Source organism: Triticum aestivum, chromosome 4A (genome assembly GCF_018294505.1).
Source record: "Triticum aestivum cultivar Chinese Spring chromosome 4A, IWGSC CS RefSeq v2.1, whole genome shotgun sequence".
Taxonomy (NCBI): domain Eukaryota; kingdom Viridiplantae; phylum Streptophyta; class Magnoliopsida; order Poales; family Poaceae; genus Triticum; species Triticum aestivum.
In genome coordinates this window covers 563,742,097-563,762,448 of record NC_057803.1, presented here as the reverse complement: position 1 = coordinate 563,762,448, position 20,352 = coordinate 563,742,097, and the positions used below count along the sequence as shown (strand labels likewise).

General features: G+C 46.3%; 1 protein-coding gene, 1 long non-coding RNA gene and 1 pseudogene across 13 annotated transcripts; 2 read left to right on the top strand and 1 right to left on the bottom strand.

Moving 5' to 3' along the window:
- The first annotated feature begins 2,091 nt into the window (after positions 1-2,091).
- LOC123086981 (uncharacterized) lies at positions 2,092-5,227 on the top strand. Of its 7 annotated transcripts, none has more exons than XR_006441195.1 (5): positions 2,092-2,501; positions 3,077-3,413; positions 3,760-3,856; positions 4,477-4,738; positions 4,902-5,227. XR_006441195.1 is itself a non-coding variant. In XM_044508851.1 (5 exons), exons 2-4 carry the CDS (start codon positions 3,316-3,318, stop codon positions 4,735-4,737), a joined length of 1,074 nt encoding a protein of 357 aa, XP_044364786.1. In that variant the 5' UTR covers positions 2,092-2,501; positions 3,077-3,315; the 3' UTR covers position 4,738; positions 4,902-5,227. The 7 variants fall into 7 exon arrangements, 4 of the variants coding, with proteins under 4 accessions (XP_044364786.1, XP_044364784.1, XP_044364785.1 ...); XR_006441194.1 differs by having other exon boundaries at positions 4,100-4,738; XM_044508851.1 differs by having other exon boundaries at positions 3,519-3,856; positions 4,100-4,738.
- Positions 5,228-6,359: 1,132 nt separating this feature from the next.
- On the top strand, positions 6,360-16,648 carry LOC123086979 (uncharacterized). Of its 6 annotated transcripts, none has more exons than XR_006441186.1 (6): positions 6,360-6,563; positions 6,624-6,813; positions 7,650-7,744; positions 14,933-15,009; positions 15,234-15,512; positions 15,738-16,648. It is a non-coding gene; the product is annotated as an uncharacterized lncRNA (long non-coding RNA). The 6 variants fall into 6 exon arrangements; XR_006441188.1 differs by having other exon boundaries at positions 14,596-15,009; XR_006441191.1 differs by having other exon boundaries at positions 6,918-7,744.
- On the bottom strand, positions 13,650-13,788 carry LOC123088953 (uncharacterized; annotated as a pseudogene).
- Positions 16,649-20,352: the final 3,704 nt, after the last annotated feature.

Below are 20,352 nucleotides of genomic sequence, written 5' to 3'. Positions count from 1 at the left end.
AGATGACAACCTATATTGATTTTTTATCCGATCGAACAAGTGTTCTTTTTCTGTAAAGTTACTACATGATCTATTAAACTCTATCTATTAGTAAATCATGGTAGTACGGACACATGCAATATTTAATCAGTTACATTTTGATAAATATTCTTGTTGCCTGTACATTCTTGGCTTGCAGGAACAGAACGTGAACTGGTTTGATTTTTTAAAATTCAATTCAGTTTGATAGTTGTGATTTTCGATTCTGATCGTGTACCACATGCGATCCTTTTTCAAACCTGCTCTGCTCCCATTTAAGGAAAAAGAATTTCAACATTTGTTTTGTTTGGTAGGTTTATACTCCAGTGGAATCATTGAGATCATACGAGGATAAGTAGAAAAAGGACGCCATAACATATTTGGGTCCAGTGGTAAATATTGAAGTACAAATTTTATCCAACTGTGATAATAGTTTTAATCTTAGCATTAGGGGCAACAATTCCAACTTCTGTTAGGGATTTCCAAACACTGATTTTGTGTATTCTGTCCCACAAAAAGATAATTGATTGTGCTTTTTTAGCCTTCCATTTGGGGGGGGGGGGGGGGGGGGGGTATAGTTCTTTTATTTTCAGAATATGAATTCACAATTTATACTCGCACAAATTCCATGTGCATTGGTTGTGACATGTACTGATAATTTGTGCTAGAATGTAGGTTTCTTAGGAAAGAGCTTCATTTTACCGTATTAGAGTCGATGCAAGTACCTTTCCATTGGGGATGGCTTAACGCCACTACCGAAGTACCATCTTATTGAAGTAAATTGTAGAGTATATCATGGTGAAGGGGTTTGGGGATCCCAAAATTAAATCTGGCTGTATGTACATGCCACTTTTATGCATACAACAAGCTATATATGAAGTTTTTCTATTAATGTTATATAATTTAAATTTATTTTACTTTTTTCCTCTGATGCAATTTTACAATGATCTCCTAGGAGCAGTTAAATTAGCCTAACAAATAATGTATGAATACACTTAAGCACTTGTTTCGTAATTTACTTTGTTGCAACCTCAGCATTTTTATTTTATTTAAGAATTGGTCCCCAAGTAGACCGCTAATAATTTCATCTGATTTTAGATCATTTTTTATTTTTAGGGTCCATAATTAATAAGATGATTTGACACCAAATTGGGATTAATTTATTTACAATGTGATTGGGAGGAAGATGAGAATATGTATGCCCCGGTGTTGCAGCGCACATGATTTCAAAAGTCCGTGGCAACGCACGGGCATTCTACTAGTACACTTAGAGGTCCAAGACAGGAGGTAGAATTCGACCTGAAGCTGCTACGAAAACGGACGTTTATTTTAGACTAAACCACGAACTGAAATTACAAAGTACACGTGTCAAAAACTGACTGGACAAAAAAAAGACCTAAACCAAATGAAAAATCACAAGTCTGATAACTAGACACTCCCAACAACAACGTATCCCTCCCTTAGAAGTTGAGATATCTCAAAAAAAAAAGCACTGGCCATGAAGGCTTTCCCATCATAAAAAAAGGGAAAAAAAAGAAAAGAAGATTACGTGATGAGAAGTCACGAGGAGGTTAGCTGTTTCTTTTGGACACTTTCTGTATAGTGGTTAGATTTTGATATGACAAAAGGTCCTCGGGTCTAAAATGGAATGTTTTTAATTGAGGACCGGAGAAAGGTTATCAGTTGTGTTAAGTGGATGCTATGCCCCCGTAGCAAGCATGTTCTTTTACCCGAACTGGACTGCCCACGCGCACTCCAGTTACAATCAACAAATTTCGTCCCTATGGCACTACCATTTCCTTACAAAGAGAAAACAATCGTCACCTTGTTAGAAAAATGAGAGGTAGGAAAGAACAGCGATGTAAGCTATGTATGTAGTAAGAAGAGGTGCTCTATATGTTAAACTTACCACTCCCGTTTGTCTCGATGCAACCAAAGTCATAAAGCGAAGAACACCGACGGCGGTAGCTCGCCTTTAAAAAGACCTCGCTTCTCAGACGCATCTATCTATCTATCTATCGCCTTTAAAAAGACGTCGCTTCTCACCGACGGCGATATCTCCCGCCCGCCGCGGCCTTGTAACGATGCAGAGGATCGATACAAAGGAGATATTCGGGATCGAGATCCAATTTCAGGTTGCCTGGTGGAGAAGAAGGTGAGGTAGTACAGAGAAAGGAGGGAGAAGACAGAGTTCACACTTGACACACAACATCGGTGCCTCGCACCCACGTATACAGCCGACCACTCCTGCGCAGTGGGCCCTACCTAGTCCAGCCACTCCCAGTGTCCACCTACACCAGGGGAATGGAGGTGTGACAGGCCTCGCCGCCCCACGCCCGCCGCGGCCTTCCCGCGCACGGCACCCGGCTCTCGCTCGCACGCCCCGCCACCGGCCGCCGCTCCCCATCAGGCCCTCGCTGGATCGCCCAAGCCTCGCATCCTCCTCGCGTTGACGCACGCAGCCGCGGCTACCCCAGGCCCAGGTCAGTGAGTCCGCGTCAGAGCTTCTTCCTTGGCCGTGCTTTCCTTGATCCCGCTGCTCGTTTCGCTTGATTCTTGTTTCCTTGGCAATGCGCGCCCGGGGCCAGGAGAGCACCCCCTCTTAATTTTCTCAGAATTCTTCCCTCCTTGTCCTTGAGATGGACCATGGAATCGTCCGGAAGCTATCTTATGTGACGGGCTTGATTGATTGCGAAATACTAGTACTAGTTTTAGAGCCTAATAAACACTTCACTGATTGCTCTTTTGCCACTTGTATGGTGGTACGTATTGTAGAGCACAACAGCAAGAGTGGAAGACCAATCCGTTCCTTTTCCCTCTACTAAGATGCAGCATCTTAATCTCCATTCTACTACTGTACTCGAATTTGACTAGTTATACAGACCCAGTTAAGCATCGTCCGTCCGTCCGTTCGCTTGTTGTGGACCTGTGATATTCAGCTAGCTTTGTTTTGATGCTTCATTTTGTGCCCTTTCCCTACATATTTCCTGCTCCCATTCCTTGATTCGAATCATCTAGCCACATCTTAATCTCGTGTTTAGTTTGTGAAATATTTCAGGGACTACAAGAATAGACAATCCAACATGGCGGCGACCACAACAGCTGTCAGTGAGATCTCCATTGAGATGGCACCTATCGTTTCTGAACCTGCATGCATCCGCCACACGCCAGAGCAGAAGCAGGGGCAGGGGAGGAGAAGATGTGGCTCTGCCTAATACAGAGAGGAAGCCGAACATACTACTACGTTGTGCCGCCTTCCTGGAATGGGTGGGCAACGCCTGCGGTGCCCTGTCCTTCATGTGGGCCACAGTTGTAATGCTTGGGGGTTTCTGCACCCTGCTCGAACCAACCGATTTCTGGTCTACAACAGCTATAATATTTATTGAAGCTTTCAGGTAACAAACCCTCTTCCCTAACGCTCATTTCCTAGTTTACTTACTCAATTACATCACCTGAAGTTGACCTATGGGATATACCACTACAACTGTGTGATATGACAGATTTTTCACTCGAGATAACCGTTTGGAGAATCACCCGTTGTTTGGAACTAATGCAGCTATTAAAAAGCTAACATCTCACAGTGTGTTAAAGGATGAAAAACATACATTTTATGCGGTATTGGCAGTTGTCAGCTTATGTGACAGGATACTTTTTGTTTGTCCGAGAAATGTCAAGGGCATCGCTCTCATTGTAATGGCAGCTTCCGGGGTTCTGATTGGCAATCTGCCTTTTGCCGTGCAGACAATCCTGCAACATCATCTGTGGCTCTTCTTAAGCTCTCTGCTTGTCATTCTACTCACCCTCTCCGCCCAATTGATCAGAAAATTCTGGATCCGTGGTAAGTCTCAAGGATCTCAACTTGCAGTTGTACTAGTGCACACTGCAGTGCTATTACTCATGGTCATAGTGCAGAGCATATCCGTTTACATTCTTGTATGCAAACCGCCACGGGTTAGGCAGATAATAAGCAAGTGGATTAAAGTGTTATACCTTGTTAAGGTGGTGCTGGGCTTAGCCTTGATAGTGGGGATGTTTTCTCTCTTCCTGCCTTCTGTTGACTGGTTCGTCTATGGTAATTTAGTGAAGATGATGGTAACCCTGATCTTCGCACTAAGCACCATTCCGAGCCCAAACAATGAAACTGCGTACTATTGGATGGACGTCGGCTTGTGCATATCAATGGCAATCAGCTGGGTTTTCTGCATCGAGTCTGCAGTTTTTAACCCAGGGGTGCTGCTTGTTATACTTATCTGTGGTAACCTGCAGCTCCCGGCAGCAATAGCGCGTATGCTGCTATCAGCCATGAGGCTTCAAGATCAGCAGCTTGTTAAATCGTATCCCACTCCAGGAAGCAAAAATTTATTGCCTACGCTACATCTTTTTTACTGGTTTGTGATCTTCCAAGGCACATTCTATTTGTGTGCTTGCATTATCAACTTTTATGGGGCTAAACTGCAGTTGCACAATGAAAAGGGCTTGGGGGATGTTCAAAAGGAAGAAGCAGCATTTGGCCCTCAAACCATTCTGGACACTTATGGGACTAGACTGCAGTTGCACAATGAAAAGGGTTTGGGGGATGTTCAAACAGAAGAAGAAGCATTTGTCTCTCAAACCATTCCAGACGGTTCTATAGCAATTAGCATAAGATCTGACGAGGAACAATCAAACACCAATCCAGTTAACTGCATACTGGTCGGGACACTCCCTGTCCCCCTATAAGGTAAAATTGAGTTGTCGCTTAAATACTGAATTATTTTTCATGCTTTCAGAGCCGGTGACTTGCTAATTCCCCCTGTTGTCTAATTTCTGGGCACATTAGCCTATACCTGAACAAAAGTAGTACATACGGTATTAGCCTATAACTGTACTTTTTATGATTGTAGATGAAAATTTGACAGAATAATTTGGGAAAAGCTCAGGTGGAGCATGTTCAGACGGCGGATGAACTTCCGGCGAATTCGGCGGTGGTGACATTGTCCAGCACATAGTTGCAGCATATTCACCCCAGATTTGTTGAGTCTCGAGACATTGTAGAAATAATACAGATTTTATGTCAAACTAAAATCCTAGAATGTCCCTTACAATGTTGGGACGACCGACGCACCTGTATAAGATATAGAATATAAGATGCCGAGAAGAATTTATCTGACAACCTGCAGAAAACTACAAAATGTGAAGCCTAAATATATCAGTGTAGGAGACAATTGAAAGAAAGAATCAGATACGTGTTGGAAATATGAGCAAATTACTACGATATTTAATCCGAATAAACAGAAGATAAATCATGACTACAATAGCAGAGATTAAACTAGTCATGCAAACTAGCATAGCAGATGAACAGATCACATCTAGAGCACATACTAGAAACATGAATTCTACCATGATCTCGAACAGGAAGGATAGAATCACATACGGTGCAGCGGGAGCAGCACCACCGGCGTTGACGTTGTCGCCCATGTCGTCGAGGATGAGGTTGCCGAGGTCGAGGAAGAAGTCGTCGCTGCCAGCAGTCGCGCGAGTGCGCTCCCCAAAAACCTGATCGCCCCTCTCCCGTACAGGATCACGAGAGGCGGGGTTCCGGAGGCTGTTGTCCCTTCTGTCGGTGCACGCCAAAAGAAGGGATGGAGAAGACTTGTTTGGCGGCGCAATGATCTGGAATGAGAAACCATACGAACTCTGGCTGACTATATAGTGCGGGTCGGGCAGGTCGTGGGAGTAAACCCCACGTCCCAGTCGTCAGACGTCTGCCTGACTATATAGTGCGGGCTGGGCAGGTCGTGGGAGTAAACCCCGCGTCCCAGGCGTCACGATCCAAAAGAATCGGAAGCAAAAATATAGACAACGTGCATAGCTCTGTCCTCGGCTCAGCTTAATCCCGCAACCCGCGGCGTGGCGTGGCTAGCGAGGAGGAGGAGTGCACGTGTAGGTCTCTTCTTCTCATGCTCATACAAGTGGTAGAAGAACTCACCTTATAAAAAGATGCAACTCTCTCTCAACTTATGAGGTGGGACTAAACTTTAGCCTCACTCACTTCACTCACATATGTGCATGAATGGCCAAGAGAATTTCAGAATTTTAGTTGGGCTTTGGGCCAAGGCCTACTAACAAAATTCCAACAATACATGCATAGTTAGCCTATTAGTTGATAATTTATATGTTATTTGTATTAATTGGCGAACAGAGAACTAAAACCGCTAGTGAAAAATAATGGGTAAGAGTCTTCAATATTAACATTGTCCGGGAATATCATATAAACCATCGCTAATTAAACCCATTAATAGTCGCGCAAAGTGCGGTCGCTGGGCTATGCCACATCATTTTCCTCGGTGCGAGCAAAAAAAAGGAAAAAAGAAGACAACACAGCGGATCAACACGCCGTCTATTCCTTCATGGGGAGGCAACTCCCCTGCTGAGCCACCGCCTCCTCTCCCCTTCCCTCACAGCACCTTTTCTCCGCCGTCTTCCTTGCGCCTTTGACAGTCGTGCCCGGAGGAGGTCGTCACCGGCGCCCGCATCCTCGGCTCCCGCCGCCGATTTGCCCCGCAGTTAGCCCCCACCCTTCTCTTCTTCGTGCTCTCTTAGGCACTGATCAAGGTGTGATGCAGGACCTTCCCTTCTTCCCCTACTGCCGCTAGCGGCGACCCCAAGTGCGACCGTCGATTGGCGGGCGAGGAAGAGGACCGCGCCCAAATCGCCTCCATTGTGATTCGCGTCCACCTCCAACGACCGGCAGGACCCGTGATATGGCGACTCCCAGGGCGCTGCCGGAGGGTCCGACGAGGAAATCGACCCGAGGTAAGCCCCCAAATCATCACTTCTCCATCGATATCAAGGTTGGATTTGCTATCCACCTCACAAGGCAGCCTTGCATTAACTGAGAGCTCCATATTTGAAATCAGTAAAAATCTTTAGAGGTCCAGTGCTCCAACAACTCTATCATCCAATTTTCTGACCGGTACCAAGGTAAAGATTGCTGGTGGAGCAGATGGAGAGGACAGAGTCAAGCTGTGTGCTCTGAGAAAAATGGATGGTTGATTTGTGGAATTTATGATAGATTTAATGGACGTGATGCAGCTGATTTTCTAGCAGTAACTCTATATGATAACATAGTATATTACCTGTACTTGTTAGAGTGTCGTATCAAGCAACAAGATGTCCTATATAGCACATCAGAGGACTCCCTTAATGGGGTTAAAAGTTAATTCGCATTAGCCATGGAAATTGCAGAGAATGAAGATGTAAAACTTTCTGAAAGTTTTCGAGCTGGTGTGCTGAATTGCCTCACTTCTGCTGTTGAGCAAGCTGAGAATGATTTCTTATGCATGGTTGAACAAGATATGGATGATAGACCAGATTTAGTTTCAGTTTGATCTTGTGTCCTGGTTGTGCTTCTTCAGGGAACAGATTTGTGCATTCTAAATCTTGGGGATATATAGTAGGGTTGTGCTTGCTTCCACGCCATGAATACTCTGTTGCTGCTGTTACACATTACTCTTATGGTTATTGTTTGTTTTTCATGCCCATTGGTATTCCAAGAGTATCTGTTATTATATTCAAATTCATGCTCAAATAGAAAATATCACGGCAATGGAATTCTCCTTCTGGGTGTTTTGTATGCGCCCGAATTGCAGGACGACTTCTACCTCAACTTCGTGGATTGGTCTTCGAACAATGCCCTCTCGGTCGGATTGGGGAATTGCATCTATCGGTGGAATGCAACAGCAAGGTGTGTGCAACCAATGTTATCCGATTTCTATTTTGAAACTCTAAGAGGGATCCTAAACAAATTTTTAACTCCACATGGTCAACAAGCTTTGCGATTTGGGGGCGGACCACACTGTCAGGGCCGGCCCTAGCATCTTAGAGGCCCTTGTGCGAGTTTCATATAATGGGCCCTTATAATATACTCAATTTTTTTTCCAGTGAAGGACTTAGCACCGTTTCCAAATTCAACTAATTGATTTACAACTTACATCCTTTATTTTTCTCACAACCGATGATAATTGCTTTTTTGGATCTTTATGACAAACAAAAAAGGAGAGAGCACCTGAATTCCAAAATCTTGGTTTTGGAGTAAATTAGAAGAAATTCTATGCTCCATCCATCCAATAATCAAAATTCATGCAAGGACACAACCTGCATAATTTACATGACTGCAATTTGAACAAAAATAGAGCAATCAAGTAGGTTAAACATCAGCAATGGCTTATCATGAATTTTGATTATTACGTCAACTCATCATAACAGAAATAAACAGGCAAAGATCAAAGAATTGAGATCTAAAAATTAGCTGGAGGAGCAATGGCTTGATTGCTTCGCTTGAACAGTGCCTGGACTTCACGTCTGCATCGCCTGCCCTCAGACACTGACCACGGCTCTGTCGATGGACGGCCATGGTGTAGGTTGCTGCTCTCGCGTTCTTCCCAGGGGCCCAGGACAAGGATGTGTCACCGGCTGGCCAACGTCCGTCGGGGTCCTTTGGGGCAGCGAGGAACCAAAGAAATTCTGATTTTGGGGCAGTTTACAGGATGCGAGGAACCAAAGAAATTCATTGATTAACTTTGGGAATTGGGGCGCCTCTTAGGAATTTGGGGGCAATTAATTGGGAAAGAAGACGGAGAACGGAAACGAACGAGGGCGTGATTCAAGGAGCCAGCGAAGGAATCAGTTCGTGCGTGAATTTTTTCCTTGGTAATGGGCCAGACCTGTTTCTCTTGTGTAGTAGTCTATTTTTCTAGAGATATATGGGCCCCTGCTGAGGCTGGGCCCTAGGCCGTCGCACTCCTCGCCATGGCCCAGGGCCGGCCCTGCACACTGTTTGTTTAGTGAGTTGGGCGCAGCGTGGCACCCACCTATCTGTAGGGACTAACCAAGGCTCCGTTCAGGTTTTCATCTTGCTCCCGTCTGAAATTGATCAAATGGCATGTTCAGGGTCCATCAAAGTTTAGGATGATACTCCGGTTATTTTTACCCAAAGCTTCAACTCAAACAACAAATAGTACATAGTACGCTTGGTTGTGAGAATGTCACCCGGTTGATGCGATGTGAAGTATATATTGTAGAAGTAGAACAAGCAGAAATTTGATTCATCAACTTATATATGCAATATGAAGTATATATTGTAGAAGTAGAACAAGTAGAAATTTGATTCATCAACTTATATATGCTATACGAAGTATATATTGTAAAAGTAGAACAAGTGCTGCCATGTTGAATTTGTTATGAAATACAGGCTGAAATATATATTCCGTCGCTATCCTTTGAAATAATACCGACTTAGGAACTACATACTGAAATATATATTCGTCGCTATCTAGCTGAAGGTTCTATAATGTTTCGATTTCTAGCGCTTCAGATTCTGTGGTTCCTGTGAAACACAATGGTTGGAACGTTGTACCCTGTTCTGGGCGACGGCTTCGTGTTATATAGCAGGGTCGCGACTCCCTCATCGCGTACATGAGGTGGTTCAGATTATAACTTGTAGTGCAAGGGATAGACTAGGAGGTTACAGAGAGATAAGATCAAATCCTAACAACCTAGCTAGCTGTCGTACGCCAAGAGGTCAAGGCCTTCTTGTCATGTACGTTTCACACCCTCCCTTAATCACAAGTTTGCAAGTTGAGATTACGCCTGAATTCTTCAAAGTTCCTTGTAGGCAGCGCCTTTGTGAAGCCATCTGCAACCTGGTCTCTGGAATGCACAAAACGAATCTCCAATTGTCTGTTAGCAACTCTTTCTCTAACAACATGGAAATCTATCTCAATGTGTTTTGGTTGTGCATGAAAGACAGGATTAGCAGATAAATATGTTGCACCCAGATTGTCACACCATAAGCATGGAGCCTGAGTGCATTTCACACCAAGTTCCTTTAACATGGACTGAACCCAAATGATCTCTGTTGTGGCATTGGCAAGTGCCTTGTATTCAGCTTCTATACCTGATCTTGATACAGTAGCTTGTTTCTTAGTACACCAAGATATGAGATTGGGTCCAAAGAACACAGCAAGCCCAACAGTAGAGCGTCTGTCATCTAAACAACCTGCCCAATCAGAGTCAGAAAACGCACTGACAAGAGTAGATGAAGATTTGCTAAAGGTGAGACCAACACTCGTGGTGTTTTTGATATATCTCACTATACGCTTGGCAGCAGTCCAGTGAACTGTGGTGGGTGTATGAAGGAATTGGCACACTTTGTTGACAGCAAATGAGATATCAGGCCTTGTTAGAGTGAGGTATTGAAGTGCTCCAACTAAATTTCTGTACCTGGTGCTGTCATACTGACTCAATGGATCGCCTTCTACAAGGGACAATTTTTCTGTGCTAGACAAGGGAGTTGGTGAAGGTTTGCAATCTTTCAGACCAACTCTTCTTACCAAATCAGCAGCATATTTTTCCTGAGAGAGATGCAGACTGTCTCCAAGCTTCTTCACTTCAATGCCTAAGAAGAAGTGCAAATCTCCCAGATCCTTGAGAGCAAACTCAGCACTCAAATCCTTCAACAGTCCTGTCACTGCCTCATCAGATGAACTTGTGACAATAATATCATCAACATAAATGAGCACAAATATGGATGTATTGAACTTGTTGTAAATAAACAGTGACGTGTCAGACTTGGAAGAAACAAAACCAAGTGCTTGCAGTTTCTGACTAAGGCGTGAATACCACGCCCTAGGAGCCTGCTTCAATCCATAAAGAGCTTTATCAAGCTTACATACGTGGAAGGGTGAGTTTTTTTTACGAACCCAGGAGGTTGTTTCATGTACACTTCCTCCTCCAGAACACCATGAAGAGACGCGTTCTGAACATCTAGCTGTCTAAGGCTCCACCCCCTGGAAACAGCAATAGATAGGACAAGACGGATAGTAGCAGCTTTAACAATGGGACTAAAGGTGTCCTCATATTCTATGCCATACCGTTGCTTAAAACTTTTTTCTACTAGTCTTGCTTTATAACGGTCTATGGTTCCATCAGATTTTCTCTTAATCCTGTAGACCCACTTACAGTCAATTAAATTTTTACCTCATGGTGTCGGAACCAGGTGCCAAGTTTTATTTTTCTGAAGTGCCATATATTCTTCTTCCATAGCCTCTTCCAACGAGCATCTCCAAGTGCTTCATCTAGACAGTTTGGTTCTCTTGTAGAACACGCTAGACCAAATTTGGTTACACGTTTGTAGTTAATAGGCTGGATTACCCCTTTCTGAAGGCATGTACATGGCGGAGGAGGAGCTGGCGTAGAAGATCCGACAGCTGACGATCCCAGCAATCCCGAGGCAGATTCCCCCAGTGCAGCAGGATTTTCCGCGGCTTCTGAAGCAAACGGAGTGGAGAGGGGCGGCACAGAAGATCCCACGCCGCATCCCAAAGGGGCAACCGGCCCATCATGCTGTAATGATGGCGCGGGCTTGAGCAGATCTGCGCCGGATCGCACGCCTGCGTCCGTAGCAGCATCAGATCGACCGCCTGTCGGATCCGCACTGGACCGCGGGCGCCTGGTGTAGTGGCACGGCCCACCAGCAGGCCAGCGAGCCGCAATGGGCCGCGTGGGTGTGGATGATTGGTACGGGCCAGGTGCCGTGTCGGAGCCAGCCACACCAGGCCGCGTGCCAGCCGCCGAGTCGACAGCACCGTGCCTGGCAGAAGGCGATGCGGGCGACGCAGTTTCTGTGGCGCTGGCATTCTGTAGCCGCGCCGATCCCGGGGAAGATTGGCTGTTGAGCTGCTGCAGCCCTGATCCCGAGGGAGATATGCCCCCAAATGCAGGACACATGAAATCATGCCTGTTGAGGGCTGTTTCTTCACCAATTTCAGTAGTTTCTTGTCCATCTTTTTCCTAAGATGTATCTGTATCATCATAATACTCATGCACACGGTTATGAGGATTAGTCAACAAAGGATCATCACAATTATTTTCCCCATGCTTAAGGCCGGTAAGATGGGACGGTAAGAGTAATATTTCTTTGCGAAGTAGAGCACCGGCGTTTGGATGGAGGTCGGCAAAGGGGAATTTTGTTTCGTCGAACACGACATCACGGGAGATATAGACACGTCCGGTGGATATGTCAAGACACTTCACCCCTTTGTGTTGAGCACTATATCCGATAAAAGCACACTGTTTTGAGTGAACCATGAGCTTGAGATTGTTGTATGGCCTGAGGTTAGGCCAACAGGCGCATCTAAATACACGAAGAGTTGTGTAGTCTGGTTTAACTTGAAGAAGCCGTTCAGTGGGTGTTTCATCATTAATGACACGACTAGGCAGTATGTTGATAAGATGGACGGCGGTGAGGAATGCCTCATCCCAAAATTTGAGGGGCATAGATGCGCCAGCTATAAGAGCAAGACCAATCTCTACGATGTGTCTGTGTTGCGTTCTGCAGACCCGTTTTGTTGGTGAGCGTGAGGACAAGAGACATGGTGAGATATGCCAAGTTCTTGAAAGGAGTTGAGTTTTTCATACTCCCCGCCCCCGTCGGACTGGACGGCTATGATTTTGCTATCGAATTTCTGTTCAACGAGAGCTTGAAAGTTTTTGAAGACTTGGAACACTTCGGATCTTTTCTTTAGAAGATAGATCCATGAGTATTTGCTATAGTCATCAATGAAGCTAACGTAGTATGTAAGTCTACCAACAGAGGAGGGTGCAGGGCCCCAAACATCAGGAAAAAAGTTGCAAAGGTTTGGTAGAAATACTAGTAGACACAGGATAAGGTAGTTGATGACTCTTAGCTCGCTGACATGAATCACAAATTGTTTCAACATTGTGCTCTCGAACAAATGGGAGCTTATTTTTCCTAAGCAATTTCTCAACTAAAGAAAAAGATGCATGTCCTAAACGATCATGCCATCGTGTAGATGAAAGTTTGGTGGCACTAAAAACTTGTTTATTGAATCTTCGAATCTCCGGAATCAACGGGTAGAGTCCACGAACGCATCTACCTCGATACAACACCTTCCTCGTTGTCTGATCCTTGATCAAAAAGAAGAAGGGGTGAAACTCATGGAATACATGGTTATCAATGGCAATGCGATGAACGGAGAGTAGGTTCATTGAGGCACTAGGAACATGCAAAAATTTCCTAAGATGAATTTTCCTACGAGGGGTTTTAATAATTGAATGACCAATGTGACTGATCTTCATACCTTCTCCACTAGCAGTGTGGATGTGATCTTGCCCACGGTATTTTTCCCGCATGGTCACCTTCTCGAGTTCACCGGTGATGTGGTTCGTAGTTCCACTATCCACATACCAGTTTATGTCCACGCCATATGATCCATCTGTTGCACCCGCCATCTTCTCATCTTGTTCTGAATCCTCATCTTCATCAAACACGTACCAGCAGTCCTTGGCTGAATGGCCAGGCTTGCCGCAGATCTGACAACGGATGGTGTCAGGGCGCTTGGTGGAGTTGTTGCGGTGGCCCCTGTTGTTGTTGGAGGAGGGACGACTGCCGCCGTTGTTGTTGTTCCCGCGTGCATCGCTGCGAGAGTTGCTGTAGTTGGTGCCTCCTGCACTCTTGCCCTTCCCGCGCGGCGGCCCGCGGTAGCGTGAGCCACCACCGCGGCCACGCATGGCGGCGTTAGCAGACGACTTGAAGCCGTCGTTGGCACCCTGGAACAAGGCCACCCTCTGATCGAAGTTACTCATCTAAGCAAATAGTTCGTTAAGGGTGACAGGTGAGGTGCGGGCGTCGAGGGCGGAGACGAGGGGCTGGTACTCCATGTCCAGGCCGGCGAGGATGTAGGAGATGAGCTCGTCCTCATCAAGGGGCTTGCCCGCCGCGGTCAGTTCATCGGCGAGGGAGCGCATGTGCGCGAAGAACGCCGCGACGGACTGAGTGCCCTTCTGAGCGTTGGACAGAGCGACGCGGATGTTGTTGATGCGTGACAGCGACTGGGACGAAAACATGTTCGCCACCGCTGTCCACGGCTCGTGGGCATGGGCGATCGAGGTCACCTGCACGAGCACCTCCTTGGAAAGGTTATTTAGAAGGTATCCTAGTACCTGTTGGTCTTCCCGGAACCAGATCGGGTGAAGGGGATTGGGTGTGGTGACCTCCTTCTCGTCTTTGTCCTTGTTGACGACGACCTTGGGCGGCTCCGGCGTGCTGCCATCCACATAGCCGAAGATGCCGGCACCACGAAGCTGAGGCGTGATCTGGGTCCGCCAGAGGATGAAGTTGGTGCGGGTAAGCTTCTCGGTGATCTGGCCAGAGAGACCAGGGTTGGTGGTGGAGGACGAGGCCATGGCGGAAGCTTTCTGGTGGCTAGATGCGATGGAGGAGTTAGGCTCTGTATACCATGTGAAACACAATGGTTGGAACATCGTACCCTGTTCTGGGCTACGGCTTCGTGTTATATAGCAGGGTCGCGACTCCCTGACTGCGTACATGAGGTGGTTCAAATTACAACTTGTAGTGCAAGGGATAGACTAGGAGGTTACAGAGAGATAAGATCAAATCCTAACAACCTAGCTAGCTGTCGTACGCCAAGAGGTCAAGGCCTTCTTGTCACGTACATTTAACAGTTCCAGCTTTTTTGTGTAAGATCTCCACTTCCTTACTGTCATCTATTTCAGTTGCAGCAATCAATTTTGCTCTAGCAGCACAGGAGTCCAGCCGGAGCCTTTTGTAACTTGCCATGGCTGACTCTTTTCCCTCAGCACAATAAGCCCTTCGCAATCATGTATCTTGTCAGTGGTTGCTGCGATATCCTTTTCTATAACCTCCAGATCACTACCAGCTTTCTCCAATGTTTTATATTAAGTTACGGAGGGACTAATTGCCAACATAGTTCAGATTTTCCCTTACAATATCATTTCTATCAGAATTTGTGGTTTTAGTTCAATGTCATCTGTTAGAGCAAAAAACATGAGGTTATTCAGGTTGAGTCCCACTCAAGTTGCTTGATTTTAGGTTCTAATTATGGGCCTGGACAAATTCAAAACAGATAGCTTGCTTAAGAGGAATCCCACATGGATGATGTAACACAGGTATGCGCATTCTATAGAGTTTTACATGTGCATGTGGTTTTACAGTGGAAATTAGTGTTATCGCATACTTTTGTTTTGTTAAATTTTTTGCTGGCATTACTGTCTAAAATATTTATACTTTTGTATTGACTTCATTTCAGCGAGATGATATTTATTCAGTACAGGTTCTAGATTGGGTGGTTACCGGTTATTGTTGTGTTGATTTATCACTCTTTGTTGGACAGGTTCGATTTGCATCAAACCAACAGAGTAAACTTATTTCTGCGGCAGTGGAAGGATTAATGTGTGTCTTCGACACATATAGTGATGGCCACCGCAACGGCGGGCAGCATGGCGATCAACACTGAGTCGTTGACCATAACCAAGGTGGGCGAAAGCGGAAGGCCATGGAGCTGGCGCAGGTCGTCACCAACGCCCTCTTCTCGCTGCCGGCCACCAAGGGCTATGACGGCCCCGTCGTCTGCCTCCGGCGGCCCACCGATCGCCTACCCGGCGAGAAGCATGTGAGAATACTGCATCCCGTCGTAATATCTCTACTCGCTACTATGGGTTGCTCTCAATTTTTTTTTGAGAATGATTACTGTCGGCTAGGAGATTGGTGTAGGTTACAGATGCGAGGGTAACATAGTACCATGAAACTGCAGCTGCCATAACCAGCATATTACTTCAATTATTGTTTTTATGAATTCTAATATCTCATTCCTGCTCTCTGCTAATTCGTAAACAAGATATCAAGGAGAAGACGTGCGTCATTGCGCCATCGACAGGAAGAGGCTGTTGTGTTTGTGTCGAATATTTTCTACTAGTTGGGTTACGTTTGGACTTGGTGTTGTAGTGTGGGTAGGATACGTGTAGTGATGCGGAGCATCCTATGGACATCACCATGTCAAGAGTCCGTTCGGCGAGTGACACGGGCGGCATCTACTTCACATACCCAAAGGTGAATCATCTCCTTTACACGTGTTCACTTGACACCTTCGAGGATGGTATACTACTTGACACTCCACTCATGTGTATGCATAGGTATTGTCGGAACACTACGGACGACGAGGAGGAGTGCAAGCGTCAAGGAACAACTACACCATCCGTGAGGGAAGCCTGGAAGCGGAGACGAAATAAACGGAGCTGCTGGAAGCTACAGTGGCCGGATATCTGGGCCAGAGGCCGGACATCCGGCGCATGCGCCGAAGAGCTTCAGTAGCCGGACATCCGGCCGACCCCCGGACATCCGGCGCCTGTCAACAGGCCGGACATCCGGTATCGCCCCGGAAATCCAGACAACGGCTATCCATAGAAGAGCAAAACGGCCTGTTCTAGGTCGGACATCCGGCCAGTGCCCCGGACATCCGGTGTCTCACGAACGGCCGGACATCCGGCCCCCAGCCCGGACATCCGGCGCCTACCTGCGCGTAGAGTTGGGCCAGAGGCCCATGTATCTCTTTCCCACTTACCCCTTCGTGGCTTAGACTATATATACTACCCCTCCTCCTAGTTAGGGTTAGCGTTGGTTTAGCTCATTTGAGAGATAGAGCTATGCTCATCCATATCGGATCTCCTCCGTGCGAGAGACCGTGGCCTCTTCGGGGAAGATCCCTTTGGATTCAAGCCCCCTTTCTAAGGGAAGGTCCCCCCGTGGATTCAAGACCTCCTCACGGAGAAGAACCGGCTACCTATGTATCGTCCCTAGTTGATTGTGGATCGTGTATCTTACTTTATGTACTCGAGGATCTAGCACATGTGTGACTATTTCTTGTTGGTTGAGTGATTCTCTCGTGTTTCCCCTCATGATTTCCCTCATTTTTCCCTCGTGTTCTTCGCGTTCTTCGCGGGATCTGCTCCTTTCGTGAAAGATCGGGCGATTAGGGTTCTACTCTACATCATCTTGGATCAGAGCAAGGTTGATCACGAATTTGGAGCCCCCACCCCTCTTTTTCTAACCTTCTTTTGCTTGATTTCGTCCTAAATTCGAAAATCCCCACCAAAAATAGCCCCAATTTTTTGTGATTTGTTGGTTTGATGAGGTTTTGTTGATTTTGATCCATGGATTTGCTTGGTTTCGAGTGGATCTAGCATATCCCCAAGTTTCCCCACTTTCCATCCACGAAATTCATCAAATTTTGCCCTTGGAATCATCAATTTCCACCCCCAATTCGAAAATTTCCGCCCTAAACGAGATCTGGATTCGTCGGGCCGGACATTCGGGCCAAAGGCCGGACATCCGAGCCATCGGGCCGGACATCCGGCACCTGGAATGCAAAATCCGCACGGTTCCGGACATACACCCCCGGAAATCTGGACCGAGCCCCGAATGTCCGGCTCGTGCACATTTCAGCTTTCCCGTTTCACTGTTTTGTCCATAACTAATTCATCCGGAGTTCGATTTTCGCGTTCTTTGGATTGTTGAAAAGCTCTTGACATCCCCCTTACAACAAAAATACTACCAACACCATTTGACTCCATCAAATTTTTAGAACTTTGGCATCTTTGTCTAGGGCTTCCACCACAACCTCCGCATAACCACCACCGACTTCCGCAACCTAACCAATTTTGTTCCCCATCGCATTAGTGGTTGCTTGAGGAGTGATTTGAGTCTCCTAAGGTGTCTAGGCTACTTAGGCACGGTTGCTTCTTCATCAACCACCACCACCACTACCGCATAGGCTTGACCACCATACACTTCCACCATCCCAACTTAACCTAATTTTGTTTGTGTTGTGAGTTGTGTCTCCTAAGATGTTTCGGCTACTTAGGGACCGTGCTTCCAACTCTGACACCGTGTATAGTCCACCACCTGACTCTCGAATTCCGCATTGCGTACTCCACAACCCATCATTGCCATTTCCGCAATCCCATTGAGCTTCCGCAACCACCACCGCATTTCCGCTACCACCATTTGACATTTGAAATTTTGAGTTCGCGGTTTTTTCGTTTCCTAAGGTGTTTTGGCTACTTAGGGACGAGTCTCCATCATCTTGGTATCTCCATCAAGATCACCGCCACCCATCATCGCCAAGGACGGTAACCTCCATATCATCTTGGTACCATGGTATCCCTCCATTGTATATTTCCTTGCCATTGCATTGGTAACCCCTAGCCCATTTTGCGTTACTTGCCTATCGAGAGTAGCCATTTGAGTATTGCCGGCAACGTTACTTGTGCACATTAGTGATCTACACCATACATTGCATACATACCATATCATATCGGTATCATATCATCCCTTGTGCCTCAAGTTTGTTCCCGCATATACACAATAGCTATCTTGGTTTGTGTATTTCGCAAAGTGGTCATACAAAAAAAAGGAATAAAGCTTTTAAGCAAAAGAGAAAGAGCAAAGAAGCTTGTAAGCAATAGCCATAGCATCATACCACATTGCATATAAGATCATCTTGGATCACCTTGTGAGAAACACCGGGAACCATACATACATAGCATACTTGGGATAGAAAGTTATCCATTTTGCATCTTATAGGTTGTGCACAAGTGTCGTATCCGCCTATTGAGCAATCGTGCTAGCGTCTCTCTTGAGTTGTGCAACATGAGCGTTTTCCGTGGATTCCACATTTTGTGCTCATCCTTGGTTGCACGACCCCATTTATCTATCTGTGTGTGCGTTTCCGTGTGCCACCCATATTGCTATTGGTCTACTTGTTACACTTGCGAATTTGTGAATCTCTTTCAACATTATTGACTCTTGCTAACATTTTACATTAAATTTTTGTGCCACTATCCTCACCGAGCTCCACCATAAGCCTTATTTGTGTAGGTGTGAGAAACCGACAAGAATTGGTATCAATTGTGTTATTTCCTTGTCCACATTGGAGTGATCATTGATCCACTTTCAACTTCGGTCAAGGTACATTTGGTATTCGTTCTTCTCTTTCTACCACTCACATTTTTCTTTTGGAGTGATGGATAGGCAAGGCATTTCATCTTCGGTCTACAACAACAACGACAAGTTCGATGCCACGCAAAACTCCACCGACGCCAAGATGCAAGCTCAAATGGAGGAGATCAAAGCCCTCATCAAGTCCTACAAGCGGTCTTCCTCATCTTCGAGAAGACGCTCAGGAACACATGCCTCCGAGCTACCATCTCTGGCAAGGTCACATCGGCATCGACACCATCACCACCATGAACGTGAAGGTCAAGAGCTCAACACCAACAACCGCTCAACGACCTCACCATCGCCCTTGGCATCTTCACCAAGCGACTTCAAGGCATCTTCACCTTCGGATATACGGCATCTTCGCCAACAAGCACCTCAAGACTATGCTCAAGAGAAGCTCCCCAAGCTCAAGTCCGCGACTTCCATGAGCTACTACGACCTCGACACCGACCATGAGATTCCTTTCTATGGGACTCTAGAACCCGAGGAGTATCTCGAGTGGGAGCGTTTGATGGACAACTACCTCAAGCTACATCAAGTTCCTCCCGAAGATCAAGTGAAGTGCGTCACAAGGAACTCCCACGACTACGCGTCTACATGGTGGCTTCACACACCTTCGGAGAGCTACGACATGAGTTGGTCCAAGATGAAGAGAGCTTTGCAGCGAGAGTTCGTGCCTCCAACCTACACGGAACAACTTCAACGACAATTGGAGAACACCATCCAAGGATCCAAGTCCATCGACAAGTACTTCAAGGAGATGAAGATTGCCTTGCGACGAGCCGGCGTGGACGACCCCATTTCGATGAAGTTCCACTTCATGATGGGATTACACAACGACATCTCCAAGACAATCTTCCTCGAGAACTACAAGTCCCTCGACGATAACTACATTGGTGCTCTCAAGGCGGAACAAGAACTCATGAAGGCCAAAGCTTCTCCACCCCAAGCTCACTTCGCGACGACCAAACTCCATGAGAACGAGCATGAGGATAGTACCACCAAGATGTCCAAGCCCTACGAGCTCCAACATGCTTGGGAGGCATGCGACATGGTGACGAGCACGGAGGATGCTTCCATCTGAGGAGGCGAGAGTGATGATGTGCCATCTTCGGCCTTCATCCACGACGACAACAACGAGATGGTTGAGCATGAGATTTTCCCTTTGACCACGGCGACGTATGATGACTTAAGTGACTTGTGCCACCATATTAAGAGTGAGAGTGACTTCACCACTAGCCACATATATGTGTTGCCACAATTCCCATGTGAGGAGAGCCACAACCCCCACCACTTGAGTGAGATGAGTGACTCCACCATATGTGAGTTTGAGTGCACCTATTTTGAGGGAGTGAACCACCACATAGAGAGAGTGAGATAGTTGATAGGTCATGTGAGGCCACTTTCAACACTGACGAGTTGACCTCTACCTCTATTGTGCCTTCTCATTTGGT